At 33.3% G+C, this 21077-nt stretch overlaps 1 protein-coding gene and 1 long non-coding RNA gene across 2 annotated transcripts in view; both read left to right on the plus strand.

Annotated features, from left to right (window-relative positions):
* ATP11B (ATPase phospholipid transporting 11B (putative)) overlaps nucleotides 1-20302 on the plus strand; it is a 123967-nt gene extending 103665 nt beyond the window's left edge. Inside the window, exons 29-30 of the mRNA XM_034999654.1 lie at nucleotides 12334-12467; nucleotides 16687-20302. Of these exons, the coding sequence (XP_034855545.1) occupies nucleotides 12334-12467; nucleotides 16687-16768 (216 nt within the window). The 3' untranslated portion in view covers nucleotides 16769-20302. The remainder of the gene's footprint in view (nucleotides 1-12333; nucleotides 12468-16686) is intronic.
* LOC118006864 lies at nucleotides 575-8568 on the plus strand. Its single transcript, XR_004678214.1, has 2 exons — nucleotides 575-1555; nucleotides 4430-8568. It is a non-coding gene; the product is annotated as an uncharacterized LOC118006864 (long non-coding RNA).
* Nucleotides 20303-21077: the final 775 nt, after the last annotated feature.

Genomic DNA, 21077 nt, shown 5'->3' on the forward strand with positions numbered 1-21077 from the left:
CCAAAGCAGCGTAGGTCTCTTGAAGCCTGAAAATCTTAATTCAAGTACTATTTCAACAATTTGTAAAATGTATGTCCCTAATCAGGTCACATCCCTCGGCCTCAGTTTCCTTTTCTGTAAAATCAGAATAGTAATTACTACCATATGTGATCGTTGAGATAATGAATATAAAGCACCCAACCCTGGGCCTGTATGTAGTGAGTTCTCACCAGAAGCATCATAACTATAAGAACAATGAGGATGTTGCTCTATGATACTGATCTCCAGATGGGGCTGGATAAATTTGCATAATTGATTACTCTGTCTGCCTACGCATATATTTATATCAGTATGCTACTAACTTTTCTACTTTGCAATATATTGCTTAAATATATATCAGAAAGTTTTGCCTTTTTTCTAATCTTTAGACATAAATATTTACAGTAAGAGAATACTATTTTTAATACATTGTCTCTTATACTTTTTCTAGATCTTTAGGGATAACACACTTTTCTCCTCCTCTTGGCCTATATAAAGTTATATTTCACCAAAATACATTAACAACATCATGTTTAAAACTTAATTCTTTATAAAAGTAAATAATCAGATTTATTTACATTTATCTTTAGAAATCTACATTAGAGCATTTGCAAACTTATGTGTATTCATAGAGCTTTCTTAATGATAAGAAAAAGTGATATTAGTTCTTGCTACCTTTTCTATAAAGGGTTACATAGGATTACTTAATCTTAAAGGATTACATAGGAAATATTTGCTACCTTAGAGTGGACCCTTAGACAAGAAGAAGTTGAAAGTACTTTATATATATTTTGGTTCTTTTACCATAGGTTAAAATTGATTAAAAATGAGACGTGTGGTAAACTAATCTTTTTATCTGGGTGTGAAAGCTAATCTCCCTTTTGTCCCACTAAACTCACTTTTAAATAACTTGACCCAGATGTTCTGTTGTGGTCTAATCCAAGGAGGAAATCTCTACTTCTACTCAGAGATCTTCTAGCCTGCTAGAAGGGTTTTTTGGGGTTTTTTCTTTTTTGCTAAAACAGTATATGGTCTATTCACATCCTACGTGTGACATTATTCCTTTGCTACATGCAGTAATCTTTGTTATTTCAGATTTATACTATTACCACTGATTGCAAATGATGAAGAAGTGGTTAGAAAGTTATCAGGTACTTCATTGTTTACCAAAAGTAGCAAGAAAAAACATCAAAAAAAGAGTTGTCAGCATTTATTTTGAGCTTTGTTTTTCTCCAGAATAACCATGTGGTATTAAGAGTGAAGAATAAATTATTTTGATAGCAAAGCCAACAGCCCTACAAATGTCAGTCATGTATGTGTACCATGTATGATATTTCCTATTCTTGGAGGAACAGATGTCTTTACAAAGTTTGTCCTGTGTCTGTCTCTTAGGTGATGAATACAGCTCACTGACTTGTTGTATGTACCATCCCTTTTCTGTCCACTTATAGATGTACTCCAACACAGTTGCTTTAAGTGACGAGTTCATCGCACTGCAGCCATTGTCGAGGGCAAGGAATCAGCTGAGCAAACTTAGGTAGAGTAGGAGGAGTAGAACCTTGTTAACTCTTCTGCATGCTAAAGGTCAATGAAACTATTCAAAAGATGGGCAGAGGCATGAATTAAGAGTGGGGCATTTTTGTCAGCACAGCTCTGTCTCTAATTTGACCTTTATTAATATGTATATTAAAACTTAAAAATATATATCCATTTCTTCTTTGAGATGAAAATTCAGCATAACAGGACAGAGATCTGTATCTTACTATATATTTTCACCTTTACTACCTTTTATAGTACAATTCTAATGCTTCTGCTTGTCATATTATTTTCATAACTAAGGATGCTCCTGCATGTTGAGTAACTTAAGCTACAGAAATTCATCATAAAGTTTAAAGCTTTAAGTTTCAGTTACTTAGAAGTGAGAGTTGCCCATTTTTTATCTTGCCTTAATCTGTGCTGTAAATACATGTGTATATTTGTCTTTGTACACTGTAATGGCTGCTGAAGCATTGCATATCCTTGCTACTGTTTAGTGCGTTTATAAATTGCACAATATATTTTGTACCTCTTAAATATATATCTTTATCTCCATAGACAGACCCATTCTGTCCGTTTCCACAAAAATAATAGTATAGAGATGTCTTTTGATGGAAGAGAATGAAAGCTTAAATCCTGAAACATTTGATATTAAGATACCAGAGCTATTTATTAACTTTAACTCCAGTCTTATTTGAAGAGGAAAAGTAATATAACTAAAAAAAATTTTTTTAACTTTTGACACTCTTCAGTTTTTCACCCTCTCAGTATCCTGTGTATTCTTAATTATATTTTTAAAATTTTTTTTTATTCTCCAAGTTTCTGTGTTCATTTGATCAAGCAAATGGCCTTGATGAAATATTGCTTAAATAATGTCCTATGGAACTCTGTGAGTTCACAATTTTGAGCTATTCTAAAGTTTTATCAAACCTTTCGATTTTATTCTTACTATCTTCTAGATTTTTGAAATATTCTACTTTGAATTACAAAGGTATAATAATTGTACATGAATATAAAAATGGATGTTTAAGTGGTAGTCAACTAAATTTTGTTTAAAACAAGAACTAAAGTGAAAACAAACTTGAGGATTTTCCTTCACCTTTGGTTGAGTCAAATATGTATAACACATTTTATCCATATGTGCCTTTGAACATCTAATTATTTAACTCTAAGACAGTAGGAGAGCTTGTTATTTAAAAGAACACCTGGCAAACTCTTTGGTCAAGTGAAGATAATTTTTGCATTGTGAATAGTCTTGCTGTTTTATGAAATCATATTTTCACATATCATATTGGCTTTTGGGGGGGGTTGAGCAATAATAGACTAAAAAAAATGTATGGTTATCATAAATTAGAGAGATCCCAGTTTCTGTAACAATGTGATAAGGTAGTAAGCTTAACATTCATCTGTGAAAAAACACAATGAGAACAGGATATACTGGTCAGGTGGCCTTTGCTGCAAGCCACTCTCCAATCAGGTAGTATAGCAAACGGAGAAGAGCCCTGTTGGGGAGACAGCAGGCCTGGGTGTTAGTGATACCCTTGGTACTACGGCTTGTGTGTTCTAACCAAATCAGTTCACCTCTCTGAGCCTCCAGGTTCTTCACCTATCAGGTAATCACTTTACATACTGTGGTCTATTTACTTACTGTCAGCCATCAGAGAACAAAAAGAAAAAATACTATGCTCAACCAAAGGCCAGGCAGAAATACCAGTTGTTTAAATAAGCAGTGAGTGACCACTGGGTGGGCATTTGCTTTTAGCTGCATGAAGAACAAGTGCTCACATACATCTGTCTACTATGCATCCTGTGAATTTTGAATACATCTTTCTTTTTAATTGCATTAAACAGTATTCCTGGGTGTGATCCATGGCAGCTTAATTGTTTACTGTTGTGACAAAGAGGAAAATTATGCAGATATTAAATATCTTTAAGAGTTTTCAAATCTTTAATCAGGTTAGTGCTTCTTAAGAACCATTAACACAAAAGTATTAACTTTTTTAATGAAAGAAAACTCATTTTGGGTATTTTCCCATCCCCTGTATTATAGGCAAAGCTATAATAATAATAATAATAATAATAACAATAATAATAATCTATCTTCACATAAGCTTATTGTACTCTTGAAACCAAGGACTTCTACTTTATTTTTTATACATGTAAGACATTCACCATAGCATTTTTTTTTTTATAGAAATAATTGTTGGTCAGTCCTAAGACTGAGAAAACACAAAATGAGGAAAAATGGGTTTTTTATTCATTGAGGACATTTTCTTACAATTTAAAAAAGGTTCAAATTAACATGGCTATGGGAACATACTCCCTAGAAGAAAAAAAAAAAGCAAAGAATAAAAATTTGTGTAAATTAGCACTCACTAAAAAGATACTTTTCAAATTAAGGATTAAATTAATTTTGTTAAATAAGTCAAGCCCCACCCCTTACCCACATGTCTAGCATTTGAAAGGCCATGTGAGTGACCCTTCTACTCTGTTAAAGTTCACTTCGAGTAGAGAAGTCTTTTGAGAAGGGAGCATAAGAGTTGTGAAAAAGGGCATACATACCTTTGCAATAAGAACCCTAAATCTTGGTGGCAAGGAATATAATAGAAGAAATTGAATTTTTTTGAAGGAAATCTGGTTTTAATCTAACTTTGTGCACTGGAAAATCATGGCTTACTTTTGTGTGCTTTGTTGTATTCCCCTTAAGAAGCTGCTGCTAGCTCTCTTTTGTGACGGTAAATGAATGTGGTGTTGTATGAACATTCATTTTCCCTCGCAGATTGTGGACCCCAACTTGCTGTTTTGATTCTAAACCTATTTTACAGTGAGAGTATTGTTCTGTAATGTGAGACTTACTGCTTTTCTGTCCTTCCAGATGGAAGAAGATAAGGGTTCAGTCAGCTCAGCATATGAATTTGCTGAAAGCAAGCACAGAGGGGAGGACAGTAGGCACCTGCTAGCTGAGGCTTGCAGCCAGCAGGACAGTTCTTGCGTGCACTAGGTAGTACTGCGCTGGACCTTCCTGGGGACATATCCGCTAAGTTCTCATGCTTGGGGCATGCTATGGGAGAACTGGCCTGACTTTCAGTTTTTACTTTCCTAATCCTTCATTGTTCCTCATATGTTTACTGTTTTTGTTTACTTGTCTTCCTTTTTTTGTGATCTTTACATTTGTTATATGTCCATCCCTGAATATTTTTTTAGTCTTCCTTTAGAGTTACAGTGTTAAATCATACTTCACCTCAAATTCTAACCTAGTAAGGTATTCTCACAACCTATTTTATATTCAAGAAATTATTCCTTTTCCCTTCTTTTGAAAATATGTTATGCTACTTCTGTTATTTCTGAAGTCAGTTTTCCCATTTGAAGAAGTAGTTGTGTATCATTTTATACATCTTAATGTAGTTACACACCAAATTACTTATCTAAGTCTAGCTCTTGAGTTGAATCATCCAATGAATGAGTGCTTAGACGTGGTACTGAATAATTTTCTGTTGACTGATATTCATCAGACTCTCACTTCTTACTTTTCATAAACTTTCATAGTTATATTTTTGTAATAAAAAAAAAGTATGAATTGATGAGGACTTGATTCACTCACCTCTTGAGGTGTAAACCCTAACAACCACTTCTAGACCTTATTGGAATATGCAAAATATTTTGATTGGTAGTAATTATGGAGGATAAAAATTCTTACTACTAATAATTATATTTTTACTTGGATTATTTGTCATTTGTATATTATAATTACTGGTCAGTAAGGTGCTATTGCCTCATTTGAGATAAAACATCGTAAATGGTGAAACTTTCAAACAAAACTACTTAAAAATTATAAATCTTAACTCTACCGTGGAATCAGACCATAGAACAGGTACAGTAATTTGAAAAATCTGAATTATTCTGGAAGACATATTTTTAAAATTAGATTCCTTTAGTGAACTGCTCTAAATGAAAAATGTTGAAGACTATGTTGAAAAATGTTGAAGATCAACTCTTAGTATTATTATTAATTGAAAAGAAATTCAAAAGAATTCAGAACTTTTGTTTTGGGATGCTCCGTATGATTATTTTTACTATATTTTGCTTTGATAAATATAGAAAAATTGTTAGTCTTTAAAAATATGCCCTGATTGAGCTGTGAAGAAAACTCAGCTGAAGAGCTCACTGGGTAAAGAGGGGGAGCTGGCCTGGATTTATATTATGCCCTGGATAATCCACAAAGCAGATAATCAATCCACTTGGGACCTGACTAGACTAAAGCTATAAAACTATGTCCTCTGTGATAAAAGTTCCCCAAAGGTTCAAGTTCAAGTGGATATTTCATAAGACATGGATCTGGTACTGCTTTGCTTTAATATGTCCATTAAAATGTATAATACAGTTGAGAGATGGCTTCTTAGAACGCTCCTAGTAACAGGGGCCTTGTTATGATTACTTTTACAAAAGGGTGATGAGTGAAAATATCTCATCATCCTGCAATAGTTGGTCTTTCTTCCTATAAACAAGAAGCTAGAAGAACCCTGAAACCATGAATATGATTTTAGTAAAATTGCTGGGGTTATTACCCTGACCTGCAATTTTTTCTGCTGATTATCACTGAATTTTCATTGGTTGAGTGAAGTATACCTTGAATATTTTTCTTATATATTTCTGCCTTTGGCATATATTTTGAAATCAAAATCAGTTCAAAAAATAAGTGTTATATAATATCCCTCTTCTATTTTTTCTGTCTTGACATGGCAGTTGTTTTTCTCTAATCGAAATGTGGTGAGCCTTGCCAAATCAGGCAGGGGATGATGCTGAGCCCTAAATGTTGTCGTGGGCTAGGGCCTTCTAGTCATCTCCCTCCACTGTGACCTGCCTCTTTGGCCTCCATTGTTTTGTCATTTCTCTGTCCCTAGATTCCTGGCCTCCTCTGGATGCTCTCTTTTCAGCTATACCTAGCAACTATAGGGGTATCAACAGGATGTTAGGGCTGTTGACCTTTCTCATGGTGGACCTGGATGCTAAGCCCCAGACCTGAAACTTGCCACCACTTACAACAAAAGAAAACATTTTGAATAGTTTCAACCACCTACAAGTCACCTTCCTCTTCTGTGACAAAGATACTTACATCTACTGTCTCATTTAACAAAGCGGTGAACTACAAAAGGAACAGAAAACTTTAATGGCCTGGATTCCTTTGTTTGCCAGTAAAAGCTATACTTTCCTGAGTAAAATTCTGTGAGCAAATAGAAGTGAACGTTTAAAAAAACTAATAAGGCTGCCGTGAGTAGCAAGACCTGCATGTATACCTGATAAATACAACACTACAAAACCAATGTTATTTTCAAATCTGTGCTGAGTTATTTGAGTAGCTTTTCCATCTGGAGGTCAAAATGAAGAAAAATATTAGTGTTGACATTATATCTATGAAACAATTACCCTCTGACATTCTTTGAACGATTCATACTTAAAAAACTGAATTTTTTTTTTTTAAGGAAAAATTCTTAACATCAGCTATACCATGGTTTAGTTCATTAATTAGTGCTATTCTGATTTACCCTCTCCGTTAAAATAGGTGATTTTGTCATTTTTTACAGATACTTGATACTCTTCTTAACCTAAACTTCAGATTCCTGGTCAGATATTGTTATTTATATAACTACATCATTAAAATAAAGGGGTCTCCGTTCTTAAACTAGAATAAACCAAATTATTAAAATAACCATACCTGGTAAATGTAATTCTTATTGTATGCTTATTTTCATAGTTAAATTTAGGCAACACGTACAGAAATCTCCTCTCTGGAGATCCCTGAAATACAGTATGGAGGTATTTATATTTATAACTATCTTCCAAAGTTGATTATTTTCCTTGAGGAAAAGGAAAGAGGGAAGAGAATGTAGAGGAATGAATGTGAGCTTTTGAGGCATGTTTTGAAGAAATGGGCCTTGAGTAAGAGACAGCAGTCTTCTAAATGCCATTGCTAAAAAGCTACCTCTTGCAATTCTGAATAATGAATTGAAGCCATTACTTGTTTTAAGGGTTTTATTATTCTTAACCAAATTTGGAAATCAGTACTATTTGATGGCTTTTGATTTCACACTAAAAAGAAAAACATTTCCTTGAACACAGCATTGTTTGTTGTTGTTGTTGTTGTTGTTTTTCATAATTACAGTTTCCAAATATCTCCTTTAAGGCTATACAAGATTCTCACTTTGATTATATATTTGTTATAAAACTGTTTTAAAGACTAAAGAACCAATATGGTTAATAGTTCAATAATTCTTATCTAAACTTAAAAAGACTTATTTGATTTGATAGGTAAGATGTCATAAGAAAGACTAAATAATTTAAAGATGTATGACAATGTTCTAACATCTAGAAGATTCAAGAAAAATAGAAGATAGAAGTAGAAGCACTAGGAGAAACTTTTAAATGTTTACTCTCATTGATATGAAAATAATAGAAACAAGAGCAGTGAGTCAGAATTTATTTCAGAAGGCAAGTTCTTTTATAAAGATGAAAATTTTTATTAGCCATACATAATTATGTTGAATCTCCGTAGTTGTTTTGCTTGGCAGCCCTTTCAGCTCTAAGGTATATGGTCATTCCTGGGAAGCAGATGTGGCAGAGGGTCTTACCAATGATTCAAAATTTCTGGTAAATTAAAGTGCCACCAGGGAGGGTCTCACTCCCATTACTTTGCTTTTTTTTTTTCCTTGTCTAGTATTTATAAGCAGTTCAAAAAAAGAAACACACAAAAGGAATAATTCCCTCTCCTTACTTTGAATGAAATGAGATTTAAATGTTCTACCCTTTTCCTACTCCCACTTAATTGGCAGCTGTGGCTACATGTATCTGGCTGGTCTCCCAGTTCCTGAATATGAGATCAAAGATATGTATATGGGAAAGTGGTGGAGCTTGGACGTTTGCTGGAGAACAGTGTAGTTTTTTATATAAATAGCAGCTTTACAGAAGCACAGTTAACCAGCATTCAGCATTTTTAAAACAGCTGGGTTTTTTTTTTTCTCTTTAGAGAAAAAAAGGAAATATATTTTTGCTAATTCAAAAGGTGATCTTAAGGAAGTCATTTCTTTATAATATTTTTGATATTTTGAGATGTTTACTCTCTTTGGGGTTATCCATGTAGTAATACCTGTCCTTAGATTTTAAAGTGAGAGGTAATAAGTGCAAAGCAACATAATTACCTAAAGTCAGATCCAGACCTAAGCGGTGTTGTGCTCATACGTGGTCACTCAAATGCTGCTGACCTTATGGACTTCATCTTCAGTGAATCCTTGAAAGTTGAGCACCAGCTATATAAGCAAAGCACAAGTTGTTAAATTAAGAAGTACCAGGCAAACTCCTTGCTCTCTATAGTTTCAGGTATAGTTTAGTGTTCTCCAGCCACATGTGAAAGACCAGTTTGTTCTCTTGTTTTGTTTTGTTGTTTTTAATTTCCAGTCCATCATGGACCAATACTTTGGTAAAATACAATAAAAATGAGTTACAGTTACCCTTGAACAATGTGGGGGTTAGGGACGCTGAGACACTTCATGCAGTAAAAAAATCCAGGTATAACTTTTGACTCCCCAAAAACCTAACTAATTGCCTACTCTTGACCGGGACCCTTATCGATAACATAAAAGTGCCAATTAACACGTATTTTGTATCTTACAGGTATTATATGCTCTGTTCTCACAATAAAGTAAGCTAGAGAAAAAATCAAAAGGAAGAGAGAATATATTTATAGTACTGTATGTGTATTTATTGAAAAAAATTTATAAGTGGACCTGTGCAGTCCAAACCCATCTTGTTTAAGGGTCAAAATGTGTACTAGGAAATGAAATTTAAAAGACATATAAAATAAGCTCTGATTTTTAATTTACTATTAGATTTAATAGTTATAAAAGTATTCTGTCAAATTGCCATAAAATTTTCTAACCTCTTATTCGTACAGACCAGAAACACTTAATCTCCTCATAGGCCAGTAACAAATGTTTTTGGACCAACACTGATGCATGGATCACACTTTAAGTCGCACTACTCTTTTTGCAAGGGGGCAGGTGTAACAACTACTTTCTTATACGTAGGCTAAACATGTGCTGAATACACATCATACTTTTCTACCCACATATAATTACTCATTCTCTTTGCTTAGCCTAGAATGCTCTTTCTCTCCCATCTCCAACTACTGAAATCCCACCCAGTCTTTAAAATGTGTTTCAGATGCTATCTTTTTCATCAACTCTTTCATGCCCTCCCACCAATACCAACAACAACAGCTGGGTTTGAGCTTTCCCTCCTCTTTGTTAATATTTGTAGTCAGCCTCATTACCATAATTATAAGAAGGCAGTATAATGGCATGATAAAGAGGTTTGAGCTCTAGAATTAAAGAAACCAAGACTCAAGCCTCAGCAGGGTGATCTTGAACAAATTCTCAACTTCTCTCTTTCCTCATCTGTAAAATGTTTCTGAATATGGTACTTACCCCAAAAGTTTGTTCTAAGTTTTAAATGAGAATAATCCATCTTACATAGGAACTGGCACATACATAGTAAGCATTCCATTAATATAACTACCATTATTTGTTCCTGACTTATCTCCCATCCTTTCTTTACCCTTATTAACTTACTAGATTGCCATCCCCTCTGGGAATCAGCACAGTGCCTTGCTCAATAAATGCAAGTTGAATTTAAGTGCTCGTACCATTTAAGTTATGCAGACAAGCAGTACAATAGAATCCAGAGAGAGATTACTGGTAGTTGGAGAGGTGAGGGAAGTTTCATGGAGATGATGGTATTTAAACTGAACTAGGTGTAGGGGTCAGCATTCTGACCGTAATTGGTGACAGGCCCAGACATCTGCCCGAAGGCAAGGAACACTGCACTGGTTGGCTGTGTGAAGACTGTACAGGAACATTGGGAAGTTGAGCAAGAAAGGCAGCCTGAGATCAGGTTATAAAGGGCCTTAAAGGCCTCCTTGCAGTATTGTACTTTCACCTTTGAGTATGTGGGAGCTTTCGAGTCCTGCTTCCTGTGGAGGGTGATTTTGAGATGGAGGAAATTGGAGCCTAAGGACCCAAGGAGGAAACTGGGAGATGATAAAATCCTTAAACCTGGTTTAATTCTTAAACCAGCATTTTTTAAACTGTTCCTCTGGATATTAATGTTCTTCCTAGTGTTGATTGATTCCCAGGGGCAGTGGGGGTAGGATGGAAGATTTTACTGGGGAAAAAAAAAAAAAAAAAACAGTTTGAGAATTGCACTATGTCCAGCTCTCCCCCTGGAGACTGACCATGCATCCTGACTTATTGATGGTCCTTTACTCAAAAAGTCTGTTTAGACCATCATTGAATTAGTGTTTCCCAAACTTAATTAATTGGCCACAGAACATTTTTTCATGAGACATCTGTAAACATCTCTCAAAAAACAGTTTAAGAAACAGTACCATAAACAGTCCTAAACCAAGGGTATTGTAATGAAAGAACTAGTAAAATTTGGCTATTTCTCAGTTCTTAGCAGACCTTAGGACGTTGGTGCAATTAGGTAATTGCCAGACAGGAACCATGTTGTCTTGCACTGCTTGGTATTTGGCAGGATTACTCTGAGCAGGGATTTTGCAGGACCTCACCCGTTCCTTATATTCCAAGCACCAGGTTATTTATGTTCCATCATATCCATCTTAGGTCCGTTGTGTGTGTCTCCACAAATGTCCCCTGTTGCCATGCCTTTGTGACTCCCAACCTTTGTGAATTGCAACCCTCTAATGAATCTATTTTTGTTCTCCTTCCTCTATACTTTCCAAAGATTTGTTACACAGTATGTTATATATGTTGTAAAGGAAAGTGAACAAAAAACAGTTTAAGAGAAATTAAGGAGTATACTTGATCATGTCAAAACCAGGGTTGGGATTCATTGGGCTCTGTGATCATACCATTTCTTTCCCTCATTTTAACAGGATTAAAATTATTAGTAGTAATGGCTTTAAGTTATTTTGCTGGATTATTTATCTTGCATACCTTCAGAAATTAGTAAAAATAGTAATAAGTCATTTGTTCAGTGGATTTTAATACAGTAGCTTAAATTAATCAGTAAATTTTTTTAAAGCAAGATAAGCTGATTATGGGCTTAATTGGCACTTAATAGTTGCTTAGCAAATTTAAGGTAAATGATGCTTTTTTTCAAGGAGAATTATAAAATTATAATAAATTTTCAAGGATTGTTTCAGTGGATATATGTAGAGTGCTTAGAACCCAGCACATAGAAAACATTACATAAAGTATTTGCTACTGTTGTTGTTGTTGTTGAAGATTGGGGTTAGGTCCTGCCTGGTTATTATTTCCCAGTCTTCAGAATGGTTCACACTCCGTTTTTCTCAATTGCTAGACATTTTTCATTGAAATTGCAGGAGCATTTCACCTAAACAAAAACTCAAAGAAGAATTAGAATTCAATTTGAGTGGTTGATGTAAATCATTTTGGCTATAATAAATTGTTAAAGTAAGACATTAAAATCCAAAATCTTTGCAGATTTAAATAATAACCAGCTACTTATTTTTATATAATTATTTTATCCATTTTCTAATTTAGGACACAGTGCCTTTTAAATATTTTTGTATATTAGTCTTAAAGCCTTCCATACATTTTCATATTATAGAAAACATGTGTATTTATATACATTACTTTTGACTTTAAAGTGCTTGTTGTAGTTTGTTTTTTTTTTTTTTTTTTAATGCTTTTTGGAAATCCAGATCTATAAATAACTAATTTTTTTCTGCTTCAACTCCTCCAGCTTACTGAAGCAAATTCAGGTATCAAGTGCTTGGACTCCATATGCTGTTTCCCAGAAGGAGAAACAGCATGCGCATCTGTTGGAAGAATGCTGGAACGGGTAGTAGGAAGATGTAGTCCAACCCATGTCAGCAGGTGTGAAATTTCTCTAAGTAGCCTTTGCTGCAGATGAGTGTCCTATAAACTGGAACAGGATGAACCTGCATCTCTAGATACCTAATAAATCAGCAGCTGGTTTTACCAACTGAAGTGGGAGGTGTGCTATTTATTAGCACTCTTTGATGGTAGATTTCATTTTGTGGCTTTGGGGTAGGGGGCTCTTTCACTAACAAAGGAAGAGAAAGCACTTTTGAAGAGACTTCATCTAATGAACAAAAAATTTTCTTTACAGTCTTTCTAAAATATGGTGAATAGGAGTGTGTATATGATACTTATTTGGTTTTTATAACTTTCTTTTTTTGATTATACCTTATATTACTGTTTTATTTCCTGTATTTGTTTTTTGTTTGTTTGCTTTTTGTATTTACAAAATAGTCTACACATAATAGTAAAATCAAAGGATTTTGCTTCTCTTACTCTTCATGTATATTTTCTGTTCAGTCATTTGAGACTTTGAGGTATTTATAAACACAAAAGGCTGTATTTCTGCTCTCCTACACCATTTTATCTCTGTAATGAGGTTTTTAAAATGAGTTGTGATATTTTTTTACTTGGTATTCATGGTCTAATTAAAAGTTTTTAAGTTAGAATAGGCACATTAAATTATGGTTTAGAAGAATCTTAGCATTTCTGTCCCCTCCCAAATCTATTTCTTGAATTAGATATATCAGTGCTTGCTTTTGTGGATCATAACAAAAAATGCTATGTTTTGGTAAATGCCACTTAAATTTATTTAAAAGTGAAATGGATTCATTTCTTCATTATTTCCCCAAGGGACATATTATTCAGGGAACATTAGGAAGTAGAAATAACTTTTTTCATGCTTTGGTGTTCTTAAGGTGAATTATATCTTATTCCTAAAATGAGAGCAGCAATGCACTGGTGTGCAGGAAGAGTTATAGATGGACAGGGATAGATAGATGGTGATTTCCATTGCCCACCGTGTACCACATGAATAATCACTTTCTAAGTGTGCCATGGCCTGGAAAAGTTTGGAATATACCCCAGGGGCAGGGAATAGAGGGGGTGGAGGAGGCACTATTATCTGCTGATAAAATAATTTTTAATATTTGTTTAGCTTTTTGTTTTAAAAATGATGAGTAATTATCATTCATATGTATCATAAAATTCAGGTAACATTTACTGGCGAACTTATTAGTTCCCACTTTGCCTTTAGTTATGGCCATGTCTTTGTGGTACAGTTGCATTTATAAATAGCATTCTTAAAACATCTGTGTTTTCAATCTCCATTTATTGATTATAACATGTGATCAAAAATATTTCCATAATGCTGTGGTATCATTTTGTAGTAATTTTATTCTACATAAAAGAATTACTATGAACAGTTAAATTTATTGGGACTTATGTATTTTGACTTACACAAATGTATTATAAAATGCATTATTAGAAAGGAGCTCTGTCATGTACCCAGGCCACCAAGTTTTCCAAAAGAAGTTCCAGAAGGACCTACTTTATAGTATTATTTTACTTATTAAAACAGCTTTACTGTATAGAACTAAGGTGGGAGTTAGACTAAGAGACTACTATAGAACTTCCACAGAATTTTTTAAATTTCTGCTTCAACAGGGATTTTAATTTTAATTTAATTTTAATGACAGTATACATCTTCACTATTAAAAAAACTATAATTTTAAATAAGCCAAAAATATTTTTTGCTTTATATATATATTCTCATTGTTTGATATCCATTACTCAGGTAATAGACCCCCATTTTTCTTTACATAGCCATTTTTACACTGTATTATCCCTTTGAACCTGCCCCTGGAAATAGGGGATTTATTTCAGCACATTCTCCTGAAGGTGGCTCTTATCATCTGTACTTTTTTTCACTTAAAATTGTATCATAATATTTTCTTTTGTAAGATTTTTTTTATTTTCCTAATAAAATGTTTAACAGTAATATCTTGTTTGACAAGACTATAAATTATAAATTTCTTACCATTTTTGTCCAACATCTCAGGTTATGTTATTGGTTAGTACTGTCATTATCCTCCCTTTTTTTTTCCAAATGAATAATCTAAAAAGTCCTTTAAGATCTATTCAGTTTTTTTCTAGTGGATAAAAATCATACAGTATGAAAAACCACTTGGCGCTTTTCAAAGGGCTATATGGAAATTGCCATATATCCATTATCATATTTAAACTTTGAAAGTCATTCTGATATGTAGAGTTTTGTTTTTGTTTTTTTCCATATAATTGTATTAGAGAAAGACGTTTGGCATTTCTGTTTTGATATTGAAACAGCCTTTATTGCCGTGATCGTATAGTGGTTAGTACTCTGCGTTGTGAAACAGCCTTTATTCTACATTTCCATTTCATGTCTAACTTAAAAGGTGAAACAAGACTACTACTTCTGTTACAAGATGTAGAAGCCCTTGGATATTTATTCTATTAACCTATTAAGCATAAGAGGTGATGAGCATCACTTGAGAAATACAACTCGTGCTTTCATATGCACATTCTACTGATTAAAGACTTTTACCATCCAGGCACAAAAATTCTTACATTTTATTAATGTTTTCAAAGGAATATGCCACATTGCAGGCTCGGTTTCAAATGTAGCATCATGGTGCTATATGAAGAATATAACATGTTGTACACTAAAGGCTGTACTTCAGCAATAAATGATTTTCTTTATGCATTTTACCAAGTTACTTTATCCTAATCAAACCTATTTTCTAAATAGAAAGGACTTAATAGTTAATATGTAGTTCCAGTATTTAATGTTCTGTCAAATATGATATTTAACATATGAATGCACATGCGTGCTTTGGAAAGATCAAAAACAAAAGAAACCTTACCTAATAAAATTCTTCTATGTAAGCAATGATTGGAAAAGAGGAAAAACTAATATAAAATATTGGCAATTTGGGAATAGAAACTGAGTGACTCCCGATAATTAGGGTATTGGGAGCTATGTTTTGTCATATGTATCTAAGCATACTTCTTGGATAAATACTTTTAAGAAATGTTCATAGACTCACTTCATTCGTTTATTTATTTTACAAATACTGCCTGCTATGTATCAAGTGCAGTTCTACGTACTAGAGAGAGACAGTAGTGAACAGGCCCTTCCTTAAACTAAGATGTTTAAAATTAGAGAATTTGTAAGCTACCAGTATGGTTGTAGCTTATTTGTGTTCCTCTTTGCCAACTTTGTAAAATTTCTAGGTTCCAAACTTCATTATCACTGTGCTTGCTTAATTGATTTAAACTTAAACTACGTACAGAATCTCAAGGAAGCAGTGGATATTTGATGAGTGAATTTAAAAGCCATTTTAAATGCTGGTCTCTTCCTCCAACATCTTTGTTTAGAAAAGTAGGAACCCTGGAAAAAGTTACATAAAATGTATTTATTGTTTAGTGCTTTTAGTCTTCTCTAAGAAAAGCCACTTTTGACTTGGTAATCCTGATACTGTCCTTGAAATGGGTTAGGCTGTTTTAAGCATGGAAGGCTATTTCTGGTCTTGAGTTATTTTAGCTTAAATTAATAGAGCTACAAATAAAGCATTATGTAATTAATTGCTTATAGGCCTTATTATTCAGACAGTAAATTTTCCAGACCATTAAAGGTTTATTTGTTCTCAGTTAAGTGAAAACCCTAAGGAGTCACAGCTGTCTTTGATACCTATTGAATAAACCATTTACTGCATTCAAGCTAATTGTGCTAAAATCTTTAGAATAGAATTTATAGCTGAAAAGAAATAGTATAATATAATATGAACATATTACTATTTCATTCCAAAGCTTTTGGTAAGTGGGATGTTTGTTTGCTTCTGTAATGTCAAAATATAGCCTAGTTGCTTTTCAGTAAAACTGATTGTGCATAACTCTTAGTAACATACTTATTTCTTAATTGTATTGTTAAAATTTTAAGAGCATCTCATGCTTTACTACTTACAGAAATTGTTTTAATGCTAATGAATGTCTGAATTTTGGCTAATATTTTATATAATGACTAGAGCATTATTTTTTTTCCAAGTTCTTGTATTATATAAATAGACTGGTCATTCAAGGCTAGTATGAAGAACTTCTCTTAGCATTTAAAAATGAATCAATAAGTGATTATTTTAATATTCAAATTTCATTTTGATCCTAAGTTTTAGAGTAAATTTTTGTCTCACTGAAAACATAGGTCCTGGTGAGCCAAACTTTTCTCTTATTGTTACTTTAGATCTTGGAGTGCATCGGATCCTTTCTATACCAACGACAGGAGCATCTTGACTCTCTCCACAATGGACTCATCTACTTGTTAAAGGGGCAGTAGTACTTTGTGGGAACCATTTCAACTCCTTTCCTAAAATTCAGTGTGATCATCCTGGTAATGACCACACTAGTTCTGCAGAATTACTTTTTGAAATTTCTCGAGTATTTCATACCACTCAGTTATAATGGCAGACAAATAAAAAGCATTGACATAAACCCCTTTCAACCCCTTTAATTTAAATCTGAACATGTTAGAGTTTGTGAAAGAGACATTTTCCATCTCTCTGGGTTGTCCCTTGTGCTTATGGGACTCCAAATGGCATTTCATCCTCTTGCTAAGGCCACTATATTTTAATATCCAGGTAGAAAAGGGAAGTACTTCCTAATTAATTGTATTTTTTAGTATTAACTTGGTTATTGAGTCTTCTATTCAGATCTGCTTCTGTAAATTATGCTGAAAAGTTTGCCCTGAAAACTCTATTTTTTTATTAGAGTTATATTTGAAGATTTTCATGCGAAAAGTTAATGTGAATAGAAAGGAATTTTGGTCCCTCAGTGACCCATGTTGTTAATTCTTTAGTGCTTTCTAAGTTCACAGAGCAAATTAGAAGAATGCATTTCCCACCATTATTTACTGCATTGTGGATAGTAAATATATACCAATACCAAACTTCTCTAAATACTGTAACACAACCAGTAAAGTTAAGCATATACATGCAAAGGGTATATTATATATATAAATCAGGAATCAAGTCCATTCACCAAATTTCAAGTTGATCTTTAATATTTTTGTGATTAGTGGGTAAATTATATACCATTAGCATATTATTAATGTGTTTATCATTGGATCTTTTGCATGCTTTAATCTGGTTAATATATTTAAATTTGCCTTTTTTTTCCCTCTATCTGAAGGCTCTGTTTATAGTATTTTATGACACTGTTGTAAAGTTCAACTATATCAATAAAAAACAAGTTTGGACAGTATTTTTAATATTGCAAATATCTTTAATCATAAAAATCAAAATATTAGGGTAATTCAAACAAAAAGATAAGAGCTCTTTCTGTGGCTAATTTAGAATTGCTCTTGCCTTTCAGTAAGCTAGAGTGCAGAATAAAGGAGTTCACATAAGAATCCTATTATTTTTAGGTTAGTATATGTTATCTAAGTTATAGTAGACTACCACAGTGAAGTGAAATCTGTTCACTGTCCCATTACTAGGTATATTTTCAGTCATGGCTACAGGATGTAAGTGAAACAAAGTTTAAAATGCTAAATCTTAAGGGGTAATGGCAGCATAAATTAAAATGCTAAGAATGATTAATCAGGTACATATTGCTGTAATTGACTCACTGTACTTCAGTACTTAATTTCCATCCTGAGTTTATCATATGATCAGTGTTGTCATTTGTTTTGATAAAAAGTAACGTCATTTTAAAACTTGGAAATGATTATTGGTTAAAGAACTTACCAAGCTCTAAGTATGTGATTGTGTACATATACATTTAAAATTGTATGGAAATGGTTAAATAAGGTTTTCCAAAATTTTCTCTTGAGAATATAATAATTCCTTTCTGTAGATATATTCTTCAACCTTCCACCTCTTCCCATCTCAGGAATATAAGACTTCTGGAATTGGGCTAGTAGGGAAAGAATGATAGAGTCAAGAATTAAGACTTTACCTTGTTTGCTGATAAACTTTTTTTTTAAGTTTTTATTTTCTTGCTAATATAACATTTGTCTGTTTCAGTAATGCAAGGATATTAGATTATGAATTTCAACTTAAATATTAATTTTCATTAATAGCCCTTCTTTAACTTAGATATTCCAAAATTGAGTTTAAGAATATACTGTGATTCTGGAAATACATTAAAGGGGTAATACAGTGTACAATATATTCACTTACCAATTCATGTTCCAGAGGAGGAAAATTGCAGAAAATACTCAGGGTAGTTTAGTGGAAGATAACTCAGAATTTGTTTTTTCTTAGAATGTCTTACAAAATATTTATCTAACAAAATGACATGTAATAGTCCTGCATTACATCTTCCTTAACAATTTACAGTGTTTGTTTGCCATAAACCAAACTGACTACTGACACTAGAGAAGGACCATAAAGCCATCCAAGCAGTCTCTGACCAACTGCAGCAGTGGAGGTCAGCCAGGCTATATGGTGCTGAAGGTGGTGATGTAATTGTCTGCATTGACTATCTGAAGTTATTTAAGAACTTTATGTCAAAAAAAAGTAAATGTCATCTACTGATAATGCTTATCCTACTCTGTTGGAAACCTCTTTTTAAAGGAAAATTATTATAAGAAAAGAGCTTTCTTCAATTTATTTAAGAAAGTAACTGTTGTCTATAAGCTTTAAATAGTTTTCTAGTGCTAATACTCATATTTTAAAACTTATTATGTAGCCAGTAATCACAAAACAATCCCCTTTGCATATTTCTTTAAAATTCTTTGGAGAGTATGATGTTGGCAATTGTTACTTTTAAACCTGCCAAAACCAGAGTAAGATGCTACATGTGTTTTTACTAATTGATGGTCTCAAATCTGTTTGCCTCACTTTCTTACCTTTACTACCTAGTCTGAAGGTTGTAGCCCTGAAGATAGTAGTAAGCACTAAGACGGTTTTCAAAATTGCCCATCAGCTGCTTTAAAAGGTAACTCAGTACCCTTCCTCAGCTTCAGTAAGCAATAGGCTCACTTTAGGAGGATTAGAGTATGGGCCAGGAAAACTACAGCTACCAAGCTTGCTGTGGAGTTGAGAAGAAAGAAGGGGAGAATTTAGTTTGAATTTCTCTTAACTGCCCTCCTCCTTGGGTCTCAATCTCCATGATGTCCAAAAAGGCTTCCCAGACCTATCCAAACTCTGGCACTGTCCTGAGTAGGAGATTAAACTGAGGCAAATTACCACATCAGGAAATTCCTTTACTCAGACCAGGTCGTTTCTGCTGTAAGATTGTGGATTGTGGAATTGAGCTTGTGTGAGAAGCTTGAGACTCCTATCCGATAGGCAGAAGTCAAAGCCACTAAAAAAATTGACAGTTAATACCAAAAAAAAATTTTAAATATGCTACTCTGAGAAGTTATTGGGGGCAGGAGAAAAGGCAAAACCATCTATGCTTGTGTTTTCCTGTAAAGATCACGTTGAAGTGTGATAAAAGCAGGTATTCATAAAAGAAACACACCAAAGAGTTATGTAAAATATGTTTTATTAATTTTGGTCCTGCGTCTGAGACATTTTTATTTCTATCTTGAAATGAGTCATCTATTTTCATAAAAATAGAACATTATTAAAGTGCTGTTTATGTGAGAACACTTGAATGATTTTCCTACAAAAAAATAGATCACAACTAATGATACGTTTCTAATAATGGTGATTGTTAGATATTTATGGGGAATTAGTAGTTGGCAAAACTGTAGCAACACTTAGTTTAAAATCCAGGACCTCAGACACTGTGGCTGTCTAATAAATTCCTTTAACATTTCTCTGCATTGTCAGTAAGTGTAGTTACTTATTGTATAGCTCTCAGTAATTTTTTAAAGTTTATGAAATTATATTTATTGAATAAAAATTTTCCTACATAATTAAAAGTGTTTTTTCATTATTTAAGCATTTTAAGCCTCTATCTACTTGTCACAACTAACACTGCCAAAAACTTTTTTGGTGAAATTTTATTACATTTACCTTCCATATGGTACAGGGATGCTATTACGCCATTCACTGACTCCAGTGTCAAAAATCTGTAAGTTTTTCATTTGCCCAGATTTTATAGATCATCAGTACAGCTCCTGAAAAGCGGCCTGATAGAAGTGTCCCAGCTGTAAAGACCAACACACTTCAACTAGAAATTGCATCACTCATGAAAAACCAGCCAATATGAACTTGGAAATGAAAATATGTGCTTTTTAAAAAATACAGCTGATATAATGTCAATTTATATATAAAGTATTCTAACCTCCTAATGGTAATCATTATTCCTTATGCTTCCTCAGTTGCCATTTAAAGCACACATAACTGTCTAATATACGTTTATTATAAGGTAAGCTGTTATATTTGCCCAAGTGTTAGTATATGCAAAGAGTGACAATGTATGATATATATTTTTTTATTTCTGAAAGGAAATAATATGATCCTGGACAAATCAGTTTAGGCATCTTTTTATTTAAAAAGTAGTTGAGGGTTTAGACTATATCTAGGATAACTTCAGTCTTTAACTTCTATGGTACAAGATGATGAGTAATGTTTTTTGAATTAGAAATTTAGGACAAGAGGGGCGCCTGGGTGGCTCAGTCAGTTAAGCGTCTGCCTTCAGCTCAGGTCATGATCCCAGGGTCCTGGGATCGAGCCCCGC

The sequence above is a fragment of the Mirounga leonina genome, unplaced genomic scaffold, assembly GCF_011800145.1.
Source record: "Mirounga leonina isolate KUSES-001 unplaced genomic scaffold, KU_Mleo_1.0 Mir_115, whole genome shotgun sequence".
Classification (NCBI taxonomy): Eukaryota; Metazoa; Chordata; class Mammalia; order Carnivora; family Phocidae; genus Mirounga; species Mirounga leonina.